This window comes from Trichosurus vulpecula, chromosome 1 (assembly GCF_011100635.1).
Source record: "Trichosurus vulpecula isolate mTriVul1 chromosome 1, mTriVul1.pri, whole genome shotgun sequence".
NCBI lineage: Eukaryota > Metazoa > Chordata > Mammalia > Diprotodontia > Phalangeridae > Trichosurus > Trichosurus vulpecula.
The window spans coordinates 389,710,079-389,734,257 of record NC_050573.1 but is presented as its reverse complement, the minus strand read 5'-3'; the positions used below and the strand labels follow the sequence as shown (position 1 = coordinate 389,734,257).

The 24,179-nt window shown below is 34.7% G+C and overlaps 1 protein-coding gene across 4 annotated transcripts in view; it reads left to right on the top strand.

The window, feature by feature from the left end:
• The window catches only part of TCF4 (transcription factor 4), a 435,705-nt gene that overhangs the window by 154,605 nt on the left and 256,921 nt on the right, over nucleotides 1-24,179 (top strand). For all 4 annotated transcript variants that reach the window (XM_036757133.1, XM_036757108.1, XM_036757126.1 and 1 more), the window contains 2 exons: nucleotides 1,151-1,212; nucleotides 3,809-3,905. In XM_036757133.1, the coding sequence (XP_036613028.1) occupies nucleotides 1,151-1,212; nucleotides 3,809-3,905 (159 nt within the window). The remainder of the gene's footprint in view (nucleotides 1-1,150; nucleotides 1,213-3,808; nucleotides 3,906-24,179) is intronic.

Sequence of the window (24,179 nt, the reverse complement as noted above, 5' to 3'; positions counted from 1 at the left end):
TGATCACTGCTGCTGATAATAAAATAGAAGCAATAAAACGAATGGTGGTAGTAGCATTAAAGGAATAAACAGTATCATTAAAATGTTAGGAAACAATAAATGGTCTAATGTCTACAAGACCAAGTTTCACACCTCCTCCTCAATTCTGTCATGGGAAGTTTGTGATGGCCGTCTGTTATCTTCCATGAAGTCACAATTAATAGCATAGAAGTAAAACTTTTTATTACAAAGGATATTTATTCAAAGGAATTTGAGACAATTTCTCATATTAACTAAATCTTCTAATGTTTATGTGCTTTAAATAGCATGGCTTTTTACCTGTACCTCTCATATTTCAGGTCTACCAGTTGAGGCATTAAACTTACTTCATTTATCTAGTAATGTTACTTAATTGGTAATAGAAGTTAGAGTAATTTCATTGTCCATGGCTCTCTTTTTGCTTGATCATAGTCTACCTTGTATCATACTTAGGGGGATGTATGTATTGTATCCCCCTGACAAGACTATAAGCTCCGAGAGGCTAAGAACTTTGTCTTGTTTGATCTTTGTATCCCTAATACCTTATAAATGCCAAGTGTTTAATAAAATGTTTGTTTAATTTCTCTACAGCCTTTTGAGGGAGAAGTAAAAGAAAATATTTGTTAAATCCAAGTTCAGATATGACCTTATTTTACTCTCTATTTGATGACACATGTACATGGTCCTCATGTAAAAGGCAAGAAGTATCTTTAGACATTGAAGAAAGGATGTAGCCGATTTATTTATACTTATTTATGTGTTTTTCTCTTTATATCAGTTCATTTTTTTCATTAAATATAAAAAGTTTAAGAAGATTATTTGGTTATAGATTCTGATAAAATTTTAAGAATAGTTACAGTACAAAAAATTGAGGCTCATAAAACACTGAAGGGTGGATATAATTTTTTATGTTCAAACCTCTGGTTCCTGAGGGTCCGGTTCATTTCTGCTGTGAATTTAAATGAGTTAATTTAAGTAGTTGGGTCAGAAGCCACTATCATCGTGGTAGCCCTGTGCCTGATTCTTAATTAAAGGCAACAGGAGATTAATTTGAAACATTAATTTAAAAATGCACATACAAAAAGAAAGAATTATTGCAATAAAGCCTAAAGAACTTTTTTCTTGTCCCTAGATGTAGAAGACAGAACTAGCTCAGGGTCCTGGGGGAATGGAGGACATCCAAGTCCATCCAGGGTAAGTATATCTAATCTTTTTTTCCCATGACCAGACAGCCTGCATATGTAAATTGACAAATGTAACGTGAGTTTCATACACCTGATTTCATAGAAATACGTGCATACTGAGTTGGTAGCAGATCAGCTTGTCTTTGGAATTGCTTTTATTCCCTTTGCTGACTTATCTGATCCTGTTACTGTATTTGACATCTACCTGCTTTCCCTGACCAGAAGCATGATTCAAGGATGGGTCCTATACTGGGGGAAATTAGAAGTGGTAGGTTGGGCAACTTAGAAACAGTGACAAAAAGAATTGGGTATTATTGTATATATGAGTCTGGGAAGTGATTTTACTTCAAAAATATGCTCCTGCTATTTCACCTCTCGAGTCTTTGATTACCATTGGGGCACATGGCACCTTCAATTACATTGTTTCCTTCTCAGTTTCATGCTGTTCTCTTTCATTTTTTATTTTTTCTTCTTATTTGTCCATTTGTAGCTGTGCTTTAGTGGAAAAGTCCTTTAGATGGTAAGTTAGGAAAAGACGTTCTAGTCTTGTTTTTGCCACTAGTTTATTATGTCCAGGTGACTGACCTTGGAAAGTGCACTTAATTATGTGAGCCTCAGTTGCTCATTTGTAAAATGAGAGAAGTACAATAGATGATTTCTGAGGTCCCTTTCAGCTCCAGTGATATTAGCTCAGTGATATTAGCATACAGCCAGGCTTTACTGAATCAAATGCCCAATTACCTATCCTCACAAAAACAAATAAAAATTAAAAACTCATAGCATATTTCATTATATTTTATGTGTGTCAATGTGTGGGAATTTGTATATGTGTGTGTATGTGTGTTATGAGTAAGGTGAACCAAAGCTATCAGCTTACAAGGAAAAAAAAACTGAAGTACACTAAAGCTGAAGTGGATTTATTTGTAATTTGCTTTAGGGGGTTTATATTGGGGAAGGTCTTTATTTTTTTATCAGGGGCAACTTAAGAAGTCATTGTCAAAATCAGAATATTTCTGAGCACTGTGGGTCCATATAGTTCCACCTGTCCTTTGGCACTGTCATCCTAACTTTAGTTTTGAAAGTATTGCAGTGTCTTTATTCTTACCACTCACTTTGTTGAGGCTTTGTACCAGCTGTCAAGTTTGATATTCTGTGCATTATATGGATGGGCTGAGGAAGCTTTTCCTCCTGCTCATGTTACAGTCTTCACCCAAAGAAGGAAATTCATTCCATTCAACAGTAAGTGTAGGAGATTACTGCTTTTCTTATGTTCATGAGGATGATTCAGATTTTTTGAATTTCTTGTTGTTTACCTTGTCTGTATTACAACAGTTTCATTTATCTCTCTGAAAAAATGGACAGGTTGGAACTATCTGGACTTTCTTAGTTTGTTTCTTTCAACTCCCCTGAAACTAATCTAAAGATATCTCAGTGAACAATTTTGAATCTGTCATACTTTTATTTGTATTTCCAAGATTCTCATTTGTGCCAGTTTAAATCATGGAATATTTTTGCACATGGACAGATTTATAAAGTTACATTTTAGAATTTCAGTGCTCTCTAATTTCTTGTAATAAATGGAAAACATGGAAAATTTAAAACATTTTTACCAGAGCTTAGCAGACTGGTATAGCCTTTCACCAAAGGTGAAATGTATCTTTTCTCCTGGGGACAGACTCTGTCCTTTGGCTATCATATTTGGTTATAGATTTTGATAAAAGTTGAAGAGCAGTTATATGAATAAAAAACTGAGGCTTATAAAACACGGAAGGGTGTAGACTGACACCTCTAAGTAAATTTAATTCGGACTTCTGTGAAGGCTGCAGAACCAACTGAACAGGAAAATTTTTTTTCCTGGTCACTTTAAGCATTATATCAAAATGGAACAAATGATAAGAGAAAATAAAATCTGCTTTCTCCCCTCTTATATTGGGATCTACACATTTAAATTGAGCGAACCATCAGAGTAAAGTGTTTTTCTTTGGTGTATTTCTTTTGCCATTAAAATAAAGAGAAAAAGAGCAGCCCTTGAGAATGTACCCAAATATATCAACTTTACAATCCATGTGCTTATATACCACGTGCAGTATCAGTACTGCTGAAATGTGCTGATGTCTTGATGTTTCTCAAAAACATATTAGTTACTTATGATATGAAAACCTAAGAGAAATGTCAAGAGTTTGTGGTACTAGATATTGTATCATACAATACATCCATCTTATATCCTTTCTAACTGATCATTTGACTTAGCCTTTAAAAGTGCCTATACCACTTTCATACTACAGTCTGGACTGTTTAATATAGTGAAAGTAGGTGAAAATGATGCTTCTTAGCTTCATTTTGATTTGTTATCTGAAGAGAGTTTTAAGAATCGACAATAATAATAGCATTATTAAAATCCCAAAGCCCTTTTTTATGATCATGCCCATTTTATAGGTGAGAAAACTGAATAAATTGCTTGCAGCTAGTTATATAGCTATTAGGTGTGAATTGGAATTTTCTGATTCCAGGTTGAGTGTAATTTCCACTATGTGCAAATACTTCTTTTCTGCTTGTGTGCATGCTTATAACTAATTTTTTAGCTTATATCGTTATTTTATTAACAGAACTATGGAGATGGGACCCACTATGAACATATGACCAGCAGGGACCTTGGATCACATGACAATCTTTCTCCTCCTTTTGTCAATTCCAGAATACAAAGTAAGTAGATATCTTTTGAAAATTATATATTCTTTTCTGAATACTTATGTTTTATTTGCTTAAAAAGCATGTGCATAGTGTTGTGGTTTTAGGGACCTTACAAATTATTTTATGCAACTCGATATCTTAATTGACTAATCTTCTACATTTGGTACCAGTATGTGTGTGTATACCATTTTCTTAAACATGAAAAGTTATGGAATTCATTAAATATATATACACTGTCAAATTTTTATGTGAGTTGGCATGTTACAGACTGTATTTACACCAAATCTTGCCAAACTCCTCCATTTAAATAATGAGATATTGACAAGTAGTTGCAATAGTGCAGCCCAAGTCCAGAAAGATAAAAGTGAAAGAAGCCAAAATGTTAAGATTGATTTTTCCTTCTTTTTCATTATCTTGAACTCTTTCTCGTTAGAGGAAAAGTAGCAACCCACTTTGCACATAGACAATATCACTTGGGAATGTTCAACCTAGAGACTAAGAAAAGAATACATGGATTTACAAGGCTTTAAAAGACTGATATTTTCCTAACAAACTGTCAGAATGTGGATGTGTAACTGTCACGTACTCAACCTGAGACCTGGGCCAGCTATATTCTATTTTACTGAAAGCAAGTTAGATGTTGATTGAGCTGAAGGGCCAGACACCAGAATGCCCTTCATTGTGAAGTCCTTTTATATTCTTTATTCCTTTGACCATACCATGGCAATGTTAGTTTAGTAACAGCAGCCTTAGCAATGAAAAGATCATTTTATAGGTCCCTCTAGCTGTTTATTTTAGTTTTGAGTGATAAATGATCTTTGTTAAATAAACATGTAATTAAAAATATTAGGAATCTCTCATCATGGCTGTGTTTCCTTTGAATTGATCAGTAAATTAAATGAAATCCCTTGGTTCAAGTAGTTGGACCTAAAAAGAATACACAACCAGGACTGTGTTCTCTAATGCCAATGCCTCCAAAATATGCCCTGATTTTTAAAAACACTGGGAACATACATACATTGTTTAACTCATGGATCAGCCTTGCATTTAAGAGTAATGTTATATATCATCACCAAACCCATCAAAGGAATTTGAGGCGTTAGACTCAAAGCCAACATAAGCAGAGAAATGCTGACATTTCCATTGTAACTCATGACATCAATTTTGATGTTTAAAGGTGACATTGGGGCACTGTATTTGATCCCCAGCAAGATATTTTAAATTATAAGATGTTTGAATATAAGTTATTATTACTTTTAAATGATAATTTATTAGTTTATATTTTGTTATGTAAGGTACAACTTCGTATACTCTACTGAAAACTAATAATGTATGATTGACAGATAGCATTTTTTCTCTTTTAGAGAAAGTCTGATTTCCAAGGAAATATTTGTCCAATTAGATTTTTGAAAAGAAATTTAGTTTCTTCAGTTCTAATAACAACAATGATTGTAATTCTGAGAACTCATATATTTGAAACTAAAGATAGCAGAGGATAAAAATTTGAAAATAATAGTTCTTACAAGTTAGTGCCTGATCCATGAACCAGTTTAGAAGAAGCTTCCCTGAGGGTTCCTAAAACTATCCTCTGATGATCTAAAATAATTCAAATTGATTAAATGGATATTTATTTTCTTTAGAGGGATGTATTAACATATGAGAAAAATAAAGTGGCTTAGTACCAATAACTTAATAAATTAATATAACAGAACATACAAAGTAATGCATACATATTAAATAATAATACTGTTGTATATTTCCTAAGGGAGAAAATATTCAAAAGACCAGATTGCTTTTTTGATCTGAACAGTATTTAAAATTTAAGTTAGCTAGAGCCCAGGGCTTACTCCTTTCAGTTTGTTGTTGTTTAAGCTGAAAATCCATGTCAGCCAAGCTCTTTTATCCTGTCTGCCCTCCTTCCCATTAAACTCTTAAATATGGAGGCCAAGACAGTCTACTGCATTGTGATAGGAAATGCGACTATGTCCACGAGTCTCCCACCCACTGCTTCTAATGAAAGAACTGCTCTGTCAGATAAGCTGTCTCGTCTGAAACATGGCTCTTTATTGTTTACAAACTGCTACATTTTCTACCTCTAGCAGATTCTTGCACAGAAAAGAATTGTGTTTGAACTAAATGGTTTATCTGACATTAATGATGCAGTGTCAGACTTGGGTCAGGACAGTCACCCTCGGAGTTGGGAGGGTACTGAGCAATTGACTATTAAAAATTTTTTGTTAAAGAAGACATGAAGACTTCAGTTATAAAAATTAAAAGGAAGAAAGCAATTTTTAAGGTCTAGTTAAACACCCTGCTGAAGATTTTCTGATCCACCAGTGTCAACTTGAGGGCTTAGTTTGATTTTATTAACGGTGTTTTTTAAGGCTATTGTCTAAGCCTCCCTTCATTCAGAATGATTTTTTTTTCAAGTTTACCTACTTTTATATTTTGTTATGCCTTCTTTATAGGAGACAGTTTTCAGAAAAATTAAGGGTAATTCATTTTCAGAAGATGAGTCAGATGGCATAAAAGAAGGCCAACTGCGTAGCTCCACAATTTGAACTCAGTAGCCCACACACACACACACACACACACACACACACACACACTCTCTCTCTCTCTCTCTCTCTCTCTCTCTCTCTCTCTCTCACAATCCGTTTTTTGGGCCATACTTATATTTCAAATTACAGCCTTTCTGGAAGTTTTTCTTGCGTAAGTAAAAGTGGTGTCTGCCTGACTCTTTAGGTTTCTGAAAGAGATCCAACATCTACTCTCAGAATCAGTAATGTTCTCATTAAAACTAAAAAGGATTTCTTTACATTTCAAAGACTTAATTCTCCCATGATTTCACATTGGGGCAAGAGTTATAGCATCAGAAATAAATCAGCTACTTTACTGGATCAGATTTGTGATTGTCAAATCAATCAGGGCTAAGACTGCATTTGGTATCTACCACAAAAGTAACACTGATTTTACAGGAAGGAGTGAGTAGCTGTAGACAACCTGATTTTTATTTTAAAGTGAACTGTTGGTTCTGTGAGGTTTTCTTTTTATGACCAGAAAAAACAAAGTACTGAGCGACCTTCTGATTTTTGGGAGTGAATATCTGTCATTTGTGACAAAACTGTGTTATATGGGACTAGACCTAGAGTTTATGGGAATAAACTACATAGGCAGGGACAGTACACCTTAATTAAATATAGTAAATATACTAATACCCATTTATTATAATCTTGGTCCTTTGGGAATTTTGTGAGATTTGTATTAATGTTATAAATAAATAAATAAATATATATATATATATATATATATATATATATATATATATATATATACTCTTCATTTATATACTGCATTCTATAAAACAGTATGAAAATTGTCACCTTAGTAGAGTAACTGCAAAGAAAGCATAATGTCAAGTGACTGATACTTACATCTCTTGATTGAAAAAAAAATCCCTAAACCAAAACACTAAAACAAACAAAACCTTTTAATGCTTGAAAAATAAAGTGAATTTCTTGGTTTCAAGGATTTCATCAAGAAGAAAGCAAACTTCTCTCTGGCCCTTCTGCATATGTGTCCATAGTATTGGGAAATTTAAGACAATGATCATCATTGTCAAATCCTTTTAGAAGTAGCAAAGATATGCATCCTAAAAAAATAAATAAATGCTGCAGCAATCCAAATGGTTCTGTCTAAATTGACTCCATTTAGTAGGCACTTTTCATCCAGTGTTTACCGAATAAACTTCATCCATGCAGGCATATATGGTCAGTCTGAATAGCATTTTATGTTACGTTACCCCTAACATATTTTGTCGCTGAAGAATCATTTTTAGTATGGAAAAATAATACCACTTTATCATGAGTGGATGATGTAATTCCTGAAAATGCACACAATTCAGTTAAATGAATCAAACATTTATTCTGTCCCTGCCATGTGGAAGGTACTGTCTTAGGTTTGGGTGCTCCAAAGATGTAAAAACAATTTTTAAAAAAGGAGCTTACAATCTAATGGGAGAGATATTACACACATACAAGTAAGCATGAATCTAGAAAAAATGTATTAAGGACAACAAAGAGAGAGAGAAGCCAAGCTCTAAGAACATTTGAGATGGGAGGAATCACTAACCTTGGTACATCCACATTGACATTTTTAATATATGGGCCAAGCATTGACTGTTAAGCAGTATGTTTCTTTTAGAATATGCTTTGGATATGGGTCTATGGATCTGAGTCCTCTGTTAGGAGAATTTTTATCTGGACAGGATTCTTTTAAGTGAGCAACAAAAACACCAGGCAAGGATTATTCAAGTTTTAGAGTTTTTGTTTTCATCCAGTAAAAATGTACTGCAGGGAATTATTGAAGGACATTTTACTACTGTAGAAAAATACTTTTCCCCACTAAAATGTTTTTATCCATTTAAGGATCTAAAGTGGTATTTTTCTTCTATTTCCTCAGTGATTTAATTGACCATTAGATTTGTTAGGGGGTAAATGATCAGATGGCATTCTTGGTTTGTTAAATGAAAGGTGAGCTGTGATATATGGATATATTTGGGTGCGATAGGCTAGCTTTTTCCTCATCAGCTCCTTTGTTGTCAAGAACTTCCTTGTGAACTTGTTCAGTTTCCTTAATTTGGCAAATGGTTCTAGTCCTACCTGTATAAGACCCTACCAGAACACTAACTTATTTATCGACAAGGAGTAACTTGTTCCTAAAACCCCACCAACCAAATGGAATATTTCAATGCAAAGATTCTCTTGAGGTTTTCAGGCAGTGCTGAAAAGAGCCACTGGCTTATTGAATGACCTTTGCATCTCATCTGGGTTAGTGGTTGATATTTTGATTTGGTTACTGTGGTCATATTGTGACAGCTGTTGATTCATTATAATTCAGTTCCACTCCTCAGTTTGCCTAGCAGGAATATTTAGGTTTGTATTACTTCAAAATGTTTATGGCTATCCTGAGCTTAGCCCAGTGTAAAAGTGAGTGGGGGATTAGGGGGAATGTTGTAAGTCTAGCAATTCCCTGAGAGAAGGGAAAAGACACTCGATAGATGGACATTTCAAAATTAATACCAACTAATACATACACTTCTTCTTATTGTAAAATTGAAAGAAGAATGAAATTAAGAGGTTCTGGATAAGGATTGAAATCTATACAGCTTACATAACTGGCTTAGGACAGCTAATTCAACATGCTAAGGGAAAAAATGACTGCTAATACCAAGTGAATGTCTCCAACACATTAAAATGATTTTCCTTGGCCTCTAGGTGAAATTTCTCTTTCAAAATAGGAATTTTAAAATAATGTAATGATGAAATCTACAGAATACTTATGCCAATGGTACATATTTAATATTTGTGAATGATGACATAAGAATCAGCTGATTAGATGAAACTAAATTTTAGAGCAATTTATGAGAAATATTTATACACACAAAAGTTTCTACTGTCTTAAATTTTCTTCACTAATCTTTTCAATACATTTTAAAAATTGGATTGTGTTGTAAACAAACAATAGGCGTGATCATTAGTTGGAAGACTTTTCAAAGTGTGCTTTTCTTATTTGTTCTCCCAAGTGGCTGCTTACTGTTTGAGATTATCATGATACTGCTTCTTATCTGTCTGCTTGATAGGACTTAAGAATTAATTTCTGAGGCAAGAACAAGGCCCTCTTAGTTTTCTGATTTGTTTTATTTCTGGATTACATTGCTTTTTCTGTTTACGTTTTGTAGGTAATGTGTTTATTCATAAACTATCTATATCTTTTGTTCTTTTGTCACTTCAGTTTCCTGATGTTTGCCTGCCTTGTCCACTATAACAAAGAATAACAAAAGAGGAAAAAACTAACAAAACCAATCAGCTGATCAAAAAAGGCCAACCTTGTATTCAGTGTTCCACCCTCATAGGCCTCCCCTTTTACTGAGAAGGAAGGAAGTGCCTCCATGTAGCTTTTCGTTGAGGTACTGCTTGGTCATTGTACTTTAGCAACTTGGCACTTCAGTTATTTTGGTTTTTCTCTCCATTTGCATTATTGCAGTCATAGTGTGTAGTGTTTCCTTGGCTTTGCTTGCTCTACTTTTACATCACTTCATGTGGCTTCACCTGATTCTTAGTATTCATCAATGCTGATAAATTTTTTACTAAGATAATGTGAAATTCAATACAAATTTCAAGTTGTTGTATAGAGAGCTACATATTAAATGATTAATAATCAACTGTTATTAATTATTATTAGTTATCATTGATGATAATTATTACTAATGCATTATAGTCATATCTCACAACTTATTTAACTGTTGGGCGTTTCTTTTGTCTCCCAGTCTTTGTTACCAAAAAGAGTGCCATTGTAAATACTTTTGTGTGATCTATGCCTAGAGGTAGGATCGCTGGGTCAAAGGATATGGGTATTTTAGTGACTTTCTTTATGTAATTACAAATTGCTTTCTAGAATGGTTAGACTGCTAGTCAGCAGCCCATTTGTTGCCTAGCTTTCCACAACCATCACAAATATTAACTATTCCCATCTTTTGATATCTTTCCCAATTTGTTAATGTGAGGTGAAATTTCAGAGATTTTTTGGATAACAAAATAACAATAGTAACTCTCACCAGCTTAAAGAAAGGAAGAGAAGAGAGAAGTGAAAGAAAAGAGAAAGGAAAGAAGGGAAAAAAGTGAAAGAAGTCAGATTGTGTTTATATTGTGTCAGAAGCAATAACAGGCAAGGGATAAAATAGAACTTTAACATGACTTAGCTTTTCTGTTGTAGAAACTGCTCTGTGCAAAATTCCTTCCTAGAATCACACTGTAATATATGACTTCAGGAAGTGTAAAGGAACAAAGTATTAATGACATCAAAAGAATGAAAACCACTCTCACTGTACCAAAGTGCCTCCTGGCACAGAAGAACCTTTCTTCTGTGTTTGCTATGTTCAAGAGCAGTTTTCCACAGTATAGCACATTTTCACTTTGAAAAAGAAATCCTGTTGTTTCTTTTTATTGGTTTACTCATACATACATTAATCCTAGGGAAACTAAAATCCCCTTCACTGCAAAAACTTTTCTGATACCTATCCTACTGAAATATTGTCACGTAACCATAATTAACCCATCATTTTTATAAATGAATAAATTGAGATCCAAGTATTAAATGATTTGTCCAAGGTCATCCAAGTATTGGTTGGTGGTGCTGCTGAGATTTGAACCATGACTAGATAATGAACCATGATCCTCTCTTTCTAAATCCAGTGTTCTTTCTAGTATACCTGAATGTTCTTTGAACAGTTTCAGATTCCTTCCTTTGTAATGGTTGTGGTTGAAATAGGTAATAACTAAATAGGGCATCTTTCAATAGAAATATCCTTTTACTTTTGGGTTGTATCCCTCCTCAAGTTTTTACTCTCAAAAGAAGTTTGGCATCTATATGTACCAAAGCAAATGAGGGAGGTCCTCTCATTCTGACAGATAGAAAAACTTTTGCATAATTTTTAAGTAGTGATATACCATTTCTGAATGGAATGAGTTCTATTTTTACTTTAATATCAGAAATGTAATGCAGTGATTGAAAATTTGGGGAAATAACAGCTACTGACACAATACCATGTAATTAAAATGTAGGGATTAAAGTTCGTCCCATAGCTCTTTTTTATGTTTACTTTTTTAACTCTAGGAGACTCAGATCACAAAATGACTTCATATTCTTGAATCTGTATAGCTTCTTCTTAAAATCCTTCTCAGTGTTAACACAGCTGATTATCAGCTCAATAAAACTTGGAATTAACATGAAAATGTAACTACTTTCTAAGTTTGGAATTAATCTTTTTGTGCCTGATATGTTGAAATAACAAGCACTTCTTTTGGAGAAGAGATTGTGTTTGGGAGAATACTTTTTTTGAAGAGGATTCCTATAATCTTCCGTAACTCACCCAAGTTTCATTTTAAAAAGGAAAATTGAAGGTTCAGTCTGATACATGATCACATTTTGTTGAATATGAAGCTCATATTATTCTGTTACCATTCTAGTGATGATGATCAAATTCACTAAAATATTGAATTCATTATTTAAGTCTGAGCAGCTAGAGGGCAAAGGTGAAAATTTTGACTCTGAATTGAGCTTGAAAAAAACTAATTAACACTGCCTAATTTAGTATTGACTATTGAGTGAAAATAGTGGCCAATATTTTTTGTCATATTGAAGAAGGACAGAAGATGAGAAGGCGAGAGGGAGTAGAAAGCTAATCCAGAGTTCAGACCTCAGAGTAGTAACTCTTTCCTTCCCCAGGCCTCTGGGTTGACTGTCTGCATTCTGCAAATCACTAGCTCATTAAGTGTTCACTCCTCCATTTCACCTTGAATATTTATATTTGACTTTACTCCTTATACATCGATGGCCAAAGCTGAATGCTTGGAAGCAGGTACTCTTTGAGCATAAGTGATAAAGGATAACTGCCTAGTTGGTTGATGTCAAATCATAGAGAAATCATTATTGATCTCATTTCCTTGAACACATATTTTATAGGAATATAAAATGAGACTAAAATCACAATGTGAATGCTAAAAATGAAATATAATAGTCTTTAAAAACTGAACTCTTAATATTTGATTAACTTTAACAGCCTAACTTAAATTTTAAAGAACATGAATACAGAAGTTCCCTTTATTTCAGTACTTCCTAATATCTATGGTTTGGGGTCTGGGATTCAATGAAACGAATATTTGTTGAATAAGCACTATGTGCTGAGTACTATGCTGTACACTTGAAGGGGATGTAAGATGATTAAAACATAACTGTTTCCCTAATGTCTAGTAACAAATCTACTGGTGGAATAAGTAGAGTACAAATTTAAATGTGACACTGAGTTGAAGGGACAAAGTGAATTGAACCAATGTTCCTTACAAAGTCTCAGCCTAATCACTGAATGATATATAGACCATATATCTCCCTAAATCTTTTCGTCCTCCATTCTTCCATCACATACACATTAGAAAACTACTAATCTGGTAAATACAAACTTGGGCGTGAGGATATCAAAGCCTTTTGTTTTATTTTTAATGAGATGTTCCATGTGTGTGATACTGCACAAGTTACTATATCTTTTAAACTCAATTTCTTTATTCATAAAAAGGGAACAAAATTCCATCTCCTGGCCTACCTGTGACAACACAGACATGTTGTCAGATTTAATGAGCTATCTGTAAAAATTTTTGAGTATTTTTAGAAAAGAGCTGCTAAACAGACCAACTATCGTGATTACATTTTCATGTATTGTTTTTACACCAAAATTAGAATAAATCAAAGCAGAATAGCTAACAAACTTTATAAGACATTTTAATAGTTAGCAAGATTCTGCCCCATATCCAATATTCATTTAGTTTAGTTCTCAAATAAAAATTTACTGGTATTCTGTCAGCTGAGCTGATACTAGTTTAAGGGTGAAATTGAGCTCACACCTGTTCTAGCATAAAAAGAGCCTATATATGACTCCCTTAAAATATTCATGAAGCTGGTAGAAGAGGAGATTGAATTCAATTGCTTGAAAACCATAGCAAATCTGTAATGCCACTTAGAAGAACTTTTGCATACTTGTTATAGGAATTAATTCTAATTTACTAATATTTTCCATAGGTAGTTCTCCCCCCAATTAGTAAATGCATGCTTTGAAGGTAGAAATGTGTTTCAAGAAACAGAAGCTGCTTTGCATAGCCAATAGATCTGCATTAACGCTGGAAAGTGTACATATGGGAGAATCTTTGAAACAAAACGAATTTGCCGAATTACTAGGTCATTTAGCTGTTCAAGTCATGGTCCGTTAACCAGGCAAGATGCGATGGCTTTGCTTTGTGCTCTAGTTAAGGGGCAGGATGTGTAAAATAGTGTACAGTTAGGTGGATAATTAATAATTATCTCGAGCCTGTATAGTGGTGTTGAATATAAGAATTTCAATAATTGTTAAATTAAAGAAAGTGTTTTTAAATCAGATTGCCTTCCTTTATTATAAGATTCTGTATTCCTTACAGAAAGGGAGATAATGGCTGCACTTAAATGTGTGAGAAAATCTTGATGGCTCAGAAATGACTCGATTTTAATGTTAGACTCCACTGGAGCTTACCCAAGGGCATTCGAGATTGTTTTGGGGGTGAAAATTGAATGCAGTTTTCTCATGCCATAACCATTTGACTATAAATTATTAGGGTGCGTATTAAAATACAATTGTTTATATTTTAGTTGTAGTGAGTTATAATAATAGTGGCAATAGTTTTATAGGAGAGATCTCAGCTTAAATCATAGTGATATTTCAATACTTATCAATATGTGAAAACTGACATTTTCATGTTTCGCTACCAATGATTTTTCCATACTCTTTATTTTTGGTAATTCATTAATAATTATACCAGATCACCAAACATAAAATTCCAGAAAAAGTGGCTTATCTAGATCCTGAGGGAAAGGCAGGGTACAGTGTGAAAAATGAATGAGGCAATTATTTGGCATAGCATATTGTAACTATAAAATACCTTAGAGATCACTTAGTCAAGCCATTTCAAATTAGAGATAAGGAAACTGAGACCCGGGGAGGTCAGGTAAGTTACCTACCCAATTGTTGATGGGTGAAATTGATGAAGAGATTAAAGTTGAGAGACAGGATGGCATAGGGTGGTTGGTGGACCAGTCATGAAGTCAGGAAGACCTAAGTTGCATTCCTGATTTTGCCACATTCTCTGTGTGATGTCAGGCAAATTGCTTAATGTGTTACTGCCTTCAGACAATTCTGTGATGATAAATTACAGAAGAATTGCTGATCTATACTAGTGGAAGGAGTTTCCACACAAAGATGTCCCCACACTAATGAAATCAGACCTGGACTATAATTCATATACATATGTGTACTTATTTAATACATATATCTAAGGTATCTGTGTTTCCCTAGCAGCTCTAGGTTTTTCAGATGCAATGTGGCTGTTGTCCTTAGATCACAAATAAAAAAGTATGCAAATTGCTTCCTTGGGAAACCAAGCAAAATTTAAAAACATTAAAGAAAGAGAGAAAACACAAAACTTATAAGGAGTAAAAGAAGGGAAGACAAGGAAATTTATATCAGATGGCCTTAACGAATTAGAAGTTGAGGCCATTTTATGAAAGCATGGCGATGGGGATGGGGTTAGGGACACAAGGAGATGGCACAAAGCAACTGGGAGTAAGAGGTAAATAAAATGTTTACTGAGCAGCGGTGAGGATCTACTTTACAATAATGTATATTCGTAATATGGTAGGTGTGGTTTTTGTATCATATTCCTAGACTGTTCACCCCTCAAGAATAGGTGTGGAAACTATGAAAGGGTAGTTATATTGACCCCAGGGCCTCTTCCTTGATTCGGATCACCAGTATGGTCTTTGAACTTTAACCTTGTTTTTACATGGCCTAGTAACTTGAGTTACATATGATCATAAGAAAAGTGACTATTGTCATTGAATGACTAATTGGGCCTTATGTAATGTGCAAACTACAAACTAAAGTTTGCTTTGGCAAAATGTACTGGTTAAGGCCCCTGCTTTTCTGTACCAGATGTTCTTTCCTATGCCTGTATTTTTTAAGACAGAATAAATATTATTGCATGACTATCCTCTGCACTGTTGCCAAAATGATCTCTGTAAAGTACAGATTTGGCTATTTTACTTCTATTGCTCAAGAATATTCAATGGCTCCCTCTTACTTTATACAATGTGAACTTCCGAGCTTGTCATTTAAAACCTTACACAAATTTGGCTCAAGGATACCTTTTCAAATATGTTTAAATTAAATGTCACATCTCCCCTCAAAAGCATATAAATAAACATGAAAATAATTTATCAAATGCTCATGTTGGGCTAGGCACTATACTAAATATTAGTGATAGAAAAAAATCAAGCAATATAGCCCTGCTCTCATGGAGTTTACATTCTAATAGGGGAAACAAACATATTTCCCTGTGTATTGTACAGGAGTGTGTATGCCAGAGTTTACACAAGTAGTGGCTTGACTTAGAGGTGGCTGGAAGGTGATGGGTTTGGGTGAGATTTCTACCAATTAGAGCCCAAGCTTCCAGTTGTAGTGGGAAGAAGGCAGAGCCCATGCTGTATGGCTTGGAGATGTCTAGAAGTAGTGGAGAACTATTTTTCTGGACCTGACTCTCACCAGCAAGGAGGAACTGGTTGCCAGAGTTAAAAATGAGAAGCTTAGAAGGAGGGGACTGTCATTTGTGAAATGATATTAACTGTGAAGAAAATCTCTAGTGGAATGCCCTCTGCTTCTTAACACTTTTATCAATTACTTTGATAATTCATAAATTATTCAGTTACTGGGATAGCATTCTTATTAAACTTGCTGATGACACAAGGTTGGGAGGGAGGGATCATTAACATGTTGGAAAACAAACTCAGGATCCAAAAAGATCACGAAGAACTGCAACACTTGGGCAGAATCCTATGAGATTCAATTTAATGAAGATAAATGCAAAGTCTGGTATGTACAGACAAGCAAATAAGCTTTACATGTATACAGGAGGGAGCTATTATGAACTAGAAAATCCTGGGGAGAAGATTTTGGAATTTAACTGGATAACAAGTTTAAAAGTATAGTAGAAATAGTGCTGCATTTGGAGGCAGGAGGCTTAGCTCAGATCCTGACTTTGTCACTACTGATATGACTTTAGGAAAGTTATTTAACTTCTCTGGGCCTTGGTTTTTCTTCTGAAAAATGAGTAGGGTTTAACTACATGGCCTCTGAAGTCCCTTTCCTCTGTGGTAGATCTGGGGTCCTATTTGTGCTATACAAAAAAAAAAAATGCAATACCTCAATCTTAGACTCCATTGAGCAGTATTAAGCATAGAATGAGAGATTGGGTTTTTTTTTTTTTTGAACGGAGAGTGGTATCTGGATCTGTGATTTCATAAGTATCAGAACGTTCATCGTATAAACCCCCTCCATTAATTTGATCAACACAGTTATATTGTAATATACAATTTTAAGTCACTGTGTCGCACACAGTGTCTGACACGCAGTAGGTGTTCAGTAAAGACTTGCTGATGGATCAACAGGTTGATTTTTCCTCCTGGCTTTGAGACGAGAAATAACATAATATATTTTGAGCCAAGTGAATCTTACGGAGAGGAATTTGGTTTGCCAAGAAGATGCCATTATGTGTCAGAAGCTGAACTTGGACCCGTGTCTTCCTGATTCCAAACTTGGCCCTTTATCCAGTGTTCATCTCCTGATCAAATCACATCTGGAAAGACATTGATCATCTGGAGATTGTTCAGAATTATGAAGCTAATTTAGTGAAGTCATGCTGTATGAGTATAAGTGAAAGTTAGTGGGGATAGTGGAAGAGAAGGGAGAAGAGTTGGAGGACATATGAATGTTGCCTTCAAATATTTGAAGGTCAAGTCTCTGAATAGACAAGAAACAAAAAAAATATATTTTGACCAAAATAAATCTTATTTGGAGGAATTCAGTTTTTCAAGAGGGTAAAGATCTAGGATTTGTATGTTCTATATAATTTTAAAGCTCTTAGGGCATTTGTGGCCCATCATAAAACATGGCATATATCATAGATACTGATATGTCCAGTTATTTCTTCATATATACACTTGATCATAATCTACATATCATAGACGTGGAGCTAGAAGGCACCTAAGAGGCTGTCTAGACCAAACTCCTCCCACTCCAGTTTAAGAAACCTCAATACAAACTCCAACACCTGCAACAAATGTTGCTATGGTTCGAACTCTTCCACTGTTAGGGAATGTTACATCTCACGAAGCAGATCTAAGTATTTGTGAGTTCTTCTATGTGTTGAACTGAAATCTGCCTCCGTGGAGCTTCCACCAGTTGGTCCCACTACGCAAAAGGTCTCATCCTTCTTCTAGATGATAACTTCATTTATTCGAAAATAGCCATTATGACCCCCCCATTAAGTCTCCTCTTTTTTTATGCTTCCTGTATTTTCAGGCTAGTGAAGGCAGAATTTCAAGAGTAATCTTTTTTTTTCTTCCTCATAATTAATTATCCTCTATGTAGAATGTATGGTAAGACAGATATGATTCAAATAAGAAAAGGTATAGTGGTGCTGCTTGTGATGAAATCACATGTCACTTACATTGTCAGAGTGATCAAGTAATCAAAACCATTGACATCATGTTACTTGCCTAAAGGTATCTTCTGATTTTTGAGAGCCTTCTGGTTGTGCATTTTGGTTTTTAGTTTTGTTTGGTTTTATTTTTTGCCTAGTCAGTAGGAGGCACTCAATAAATACTTGATGTTGAGAATAAAAGTTATGCCAGTCAAACACAAGGTCCGCTAGGTCCCGTGAAACTGGAAACCCTCATAGCACAGTTCTGGTGACTGAAAGGATAACTTTTGAGGTAGCTGGTGGCATAGTGCAGAGAGCACTAGGTTTAGAGTCAGGATGACCTAAGTTCAAATCCAGCCTCAGAAGATTACTAGCTGTGTAACTCTGGGCAAGTCTCTTAACTGCTTTAGAGTTTCCTCAGTTGTAAAATGGGGATCGTAATAACACCCAGCTCCCAAAGTTGTGACTGCTCCCCAAAAAAGTGCTTAGCAGAGTGTCTGGCACAGAGTAGTAGCTTCATATATAAATACTTGTCCTCTTCCCCTTATTTTCCAAGGACCAGACTATCTGAATTCATCATGAGAAAATTGTTTACTAGAGTTGGCAGGGTTGGGGGTGGGGGGCAGCGGGAACAGGGTGGAGGAGAGTTTAGACATGGCAGCTTACGAAAGTCAGCCACAAATGTGGCTGTAGTTCAGTTTACGTTGAGGAAATTGTCCATTCAGAGGAAATTGATTCTTGAAAAATTAAAGCAAGGGACAAGCAGGAGCTGGTATTGTCTATAGGTCTCTACAGGTGAGTACGAATTAGGACTTACATGTTCTATGGCTGCCTCCCTACTCTTACCAACACTACTCTGTTGGACTTGCTGCTTAGTATGTCTCAGAAATAAATGAGTGCCTGGGGTATTTGTTCAACCTTTTCACGTTTTCCCTAAGTATCTACAATACCAAAATCATATCAAAGATTTGATTATAACAGACGTATATACTAAGGATTTTTCATAAGCTCAAGTTCATCATGTAAAAAGTTTTCAGGGTTTTTTTTTTCTTCTGGTTTCTTGAAATACAGAATCAGCATTTCATTTTGTGCTTTAGAACTTCCCTTTTTTGTCTTTTAATCAAGATGAAAATCAACTTGATTCTGCCTGCAGAGCTAAGCTATCTGCCTTTTTAGAAAATCTGTATTGTTAAATTGGAAGCACGTTCTGCACATGGTTTAGCAGTTAGTAGCCTGGAAAATGACCCAATAGCCAAGACAGTGTTGTTTTTTTTTAAATCTCCATTATAAGTGCTTGCTTAAAGTATAAGCCTGTAATTGACTATTTTAAACATTGTTCATTGTTAATTCTTTTAAGGCTATTATAGTTTGTAAATACATTGCCTTCTAAGTAGTGTCAGTAGAGAAACATTAGGGCTATGAGAAAATCCAGTTAAATGTGCTGCCTAGAAGAATTACCAATTAGTGTATGGGACTGGGTCTCCCTAAGCCTTGGAAATATTTGCTTAGTGAACTTAAAGTCACTTTGTCTTTGTGTTTTAGTTTCTCCATATTTAAAATTTGTACAATATTGTAGTCTTTGATTAAAAGAAACTATACATGCATAACCATATTCCAAGTATATTGTCATCAGTATTCTGGCTAGTTTAATTGCCTGTGTGTATATTAGAATTATTCATTTTTCTTATTCTTGAGGGGCTATTCCATAATAATATTAATAAATCCTCATCTTTTTTTTCTTTTTTAGTACTTTTTACTTAACTTCCACCAAAAATCTCAAGTTGTCAAATTATATTTATGTACCCTTGGAGTTTGAATGCTGTCATTACCTGAAAAACAATTAGTGTTATATATGCATATGATCGAGTGCTAATAAAGAAGCATTTTCATTGCTTGATTAATAATAATAATTTAAAAGGTTGCAAAGTGCTTTAGATACAATATTGCATTTGAACTTCCAACAACCCTGAAATTTAGGCAATACAGGTAGGATTACCATTTTACAAATAAGGAAACTTTACTAAAGCTCAAAAACATTAAGTGATTTGCCAGTGATCTCATAGTTACCAAGTATCAGAGATGAGATTTGAACCCATGTCTTTTGACTCCATGTCTTACATTCTGCCCACCATAATGCACTGGTGGCATCGTAGATAGAGTGCTGGACTTGAGGTCAGGAAGATCTGAGTTTAGATGTAACCTCAGATACTTACTAGCTAAGTAAGTAACCCTGTGCAAGTCACATAAATTCTCTCAGCCTCTATTTCTTTATCTGTAAAATGGGGAACCCCTATCTTCTAGTGTTGTTGTCAGGTTAATGAGATAATATTTGTAAAGTGCTTTGTAAACCTAAGTATTAAATAAATTCTAGCTACTATCATATACCTGTTTTATTTTGACTCTTTTAAAAATATACTGTAAGGAAATTACCATATTATAGGTAGAAGGTTATAATTGCTAAGCCTTAAAGATTGCAAAAAATATAAGGAGAGATGAGTTAACTAATCAGAAATCAGCTAATCAGAAAGTGAGGAGAAACACGACATGGATGTAAGGAATAAAGAAAAGAAAGAGGACTAAGTAATCTGAAATGGACTAGGGTCCATTCATGTGTAATATTGGAAGAAAAAGTTGGTAGGACATATTCTGGACATTATTGAGGCCTGATGATAATCTTTGTGTAAAGTGATAACTTAAAAAATATCGCATGACTCAGTTTATGTGAAACAAAAGACGTGGTTGGAAATGCAGAGGTAGAGTGGATATTTTAACAGCAGTGAAGATAACCCAATTAGGTTCATTAGTAAGTCTTAAGTGAGACTAGAAAAAAGGAAATAACAAGGAAACTACTTAGTTATGCAAATTTGGAAAATATAGGGATTTGAGCAAAGCAGATTTTTGCACTAGATGTGTGCTTCATATAATGCACTTTACACCAGATATCATCCCAGTCATTGAGTTAGATGCTCAAGAGTACAGAATGTCTGTAGCTAAAACAGCAGCTTCTCTGTCCTTTGTGACAGTTCACAGTCAGTGTTGAACATTAGAAACTGTATAATTGAAAGAGAAAAAAGGGATAAAACAGTGAAGGAAAAAGACACACAGAGGGGAAATATAGCTTATTCAAAGATAAATTCAATAAATGTATGCCCAAGGGTTATGCTGTCTAAGAATAAATATCCTACAAATAAAATCCAACAAACGGGCTAACGTGGATTAAAACGGAAGGGCAAAAAGCAATCATCGATTGAGAAAGAGGCACAGTTGACATCAAGTGTTATACAGAAGATGACTGGTGTGATTACAGGAAGAAGTTAAGAGTATTTAAAAACATCCCAAAATTAAGAGTTGAAGAAAGAAAGAGATTGCATATGAGATGAAGATAAATAATAATGAGCTTTTTCTCAAGTACCTAAAGAACAGGAGGTCAGAAAAGTGGTTTGTCAAGCCTCAAAAAGATAGAAAGGGCAATTTATTGACAGACGATGGAGACACTACTAAAAAATAAATGAATTTTTCACCTCAGTGTTCACAAAGGAGGATGGGGGACAGATGCCAGAAACAGACATAAATTTCCCAGGGGAGACAGAAGAAATACTGAAAGAAATCAGGATCATGCCAAAACAGGTGATAAAGGGATGAGACTATAAGAAGACTAATAAAATCCTAAATTTTAAGCTCAGTCACTCAATATTCCTCAAGAAGCTACATGATGCCAAGACCTCCTCTCCCCTCCCCCAAATGAGGGCAATTAACTGTATTTTCTCAATGGATAGAAGTGGGTGTGTTCATGTCCTTTAGTAAAAACTAGTGGAGTAAATAAGACTTATTTATTATATTATATTTCTCTAACTGGGACTTGCATGGCCTAATAATTTTCTTTCCAGAAGCTCTTAGTTGATCAGTATCATCTAACCTCCTAACATGCAAGGTAAACCCAAGCCCATTGAGGTCATTCCATGCAGTTTTTCAAATAGAAACAGCCATTCATTTAAAACAAGTCACAATTTGTATTAGGAAAATACTGAAACAAGCAAAGTTAATTGGTATTATAATTTCTGGCCTTTTTTAAGGATATCTTTTTATTTGGGTTTTTTCTCCTGGTCTGTATGGCTGCATACATTAATTCATTCGAATCCAACAAATAGTTTATTCCTTACTGTATGCAAAACATACAGGCTAAGCAAAAATACAGAGTTTAGATAAGGAACAGTTACTTTACTTCTAGAGTCCAAAGAGTGGCTGATGACGCATATATAATTATAAAGCAAAATATCATACAATAGGTTCATAAGAGAGGTATAAAACCTGCTGAGGTACAAGGGAGCAAAACCATTATCTCATGGAAAGGATCAGGGAAAGATTATATTAAGTCTAGACTTCAAAGAGAATTGAGTCTATTTAGTCCAGTCCTTTCATTTTACCGATGAAGAAACTGAGGCCCAGGGAGATTAAGTGACTTACCCAGAGTAATACAGGTGCTAAGTGTCACAGGCAGGACCTGAGCCAAGATGCTCAGACTCCAGAGTCTACGCATATTTTGTTGTACTGGGCTGACTCCCGACTTAAGGTCTAAAGGAGGAATTCAGCAGGTTTACAATTCTGATGTCTTAAATTAAATCCAGATCAATGCTTTTTAAACCAGAGATCAGAAACCTTCCTGAAGTGATGTTCTTTCTGAGTTTCTATAAGTAGAAGGAATTGGGATGCATAAGAGAGACACCTGAGGTGAAGGCAGAGATCCTAGATGTCCAAGCACTTGGAAACTTGAGGATTAGTTTTAAAAGGCTTTTAAGAAGCAAGTTAAAATTATGTTAGAAAATATTGTCTAGAATCAATAAAAGGAAAAGGCCCGAAGGCCTCATGCATATCCATCTCTCAGAAATTCTTTTTCTTAAAGAAGACAAATAAAAGTGCTAGAAATGAGGAGAATGAAGTAATACCCCAAGGAGTGAAATAAATTCACTATATCTGAAAAAAAAAAAACCAAAAAAATGGCTGGCTACCATGTGTAAGTCATTTCAGAATCAGCTGTCTGTGTGCAGCCATAGCATCAATTGGGTAGAGCATAGAACAAAGGCAAAATCAATACCAGGTTAGAAGAAAAGGCAAAGATGAAAAAAGTCTCTGAATGATGTCATTACAGCAGCTTCAGCCTGACCTGATTAAACTAAGAGTTGTCTCTGAACAATGGAAAATGGACAAAAGTAAAGTCGTTGACGAAGTTGATCACTTAGAAGAGTTTAGTCAATTCAAAATTATTGCTACATGTGGGAAGCCAAAAGAGCCTCTGGCATTATTATGGCAAACCTCATTAATCATGGCAGTAGAACTATAGTATTTGGATGGTGTGAGAAATTAGAAATGGGACTTACAAAGATGAAGAAAGGACTAGTGTCTTCTATATGACCCAAAACATGCAGAAGAAATGCACTCTGTAGGTGACATAATTTTAAGGCATCCATGGTCCATTTTTTTTTGCACTTAATAGTATTTTATCTTTTTCCAGTTTCATGTAAAGATGGTTTCAACATTCATTTTTGTAAGATTTGAGTTCCAAATGTTTCTCCTTTTTTCTTTCTCTCCTCCTTCCCCTAGACAGTAAACAGTCTGATATAGGTTATACATCTACAGTCATTTTAAACGTATTTCCACTTTAGTCATGTTGTGAAAGAAGAATAAGAACAAAATGGAAAAACCACAAGAAAGAAAAAAAATAAAATGAAAGTAGTATGCTTTGATTTGCATTCAGTCTCCATAGTTCTTTCTCTGGATGTAGATGTCATTTTCCATCACAAGTCTTTTGGAATTGTCTTGAATTGTTGTGTTGATGAAAAGAGCTAAATCTGTCATAGTTGATCATCGCACAATGTTGCTGTTGCTATGTACAGTGTTTTCCTGGTTCTGCTCACTTCATTCAGTATCAGTACATATAAGTCTTTTCAGGCTTTTCTAAAATTTGCATGCTCATCATTTCTTATAGAACAACAGTCTTCCATTACATTCATATACCACGACTTGTTCAGCCATTCCCCAATTGATGGTCATCCCCTCAATTTCCAGTTCTTTGCCACCACAAAAATAGCTGCTATCAATATTTTTTTGTACATGTGGGTCCTCTTCCCTTTTTTATAATCTCTTTGGGATACAGCCAGCATCCAATTTTAAAGTG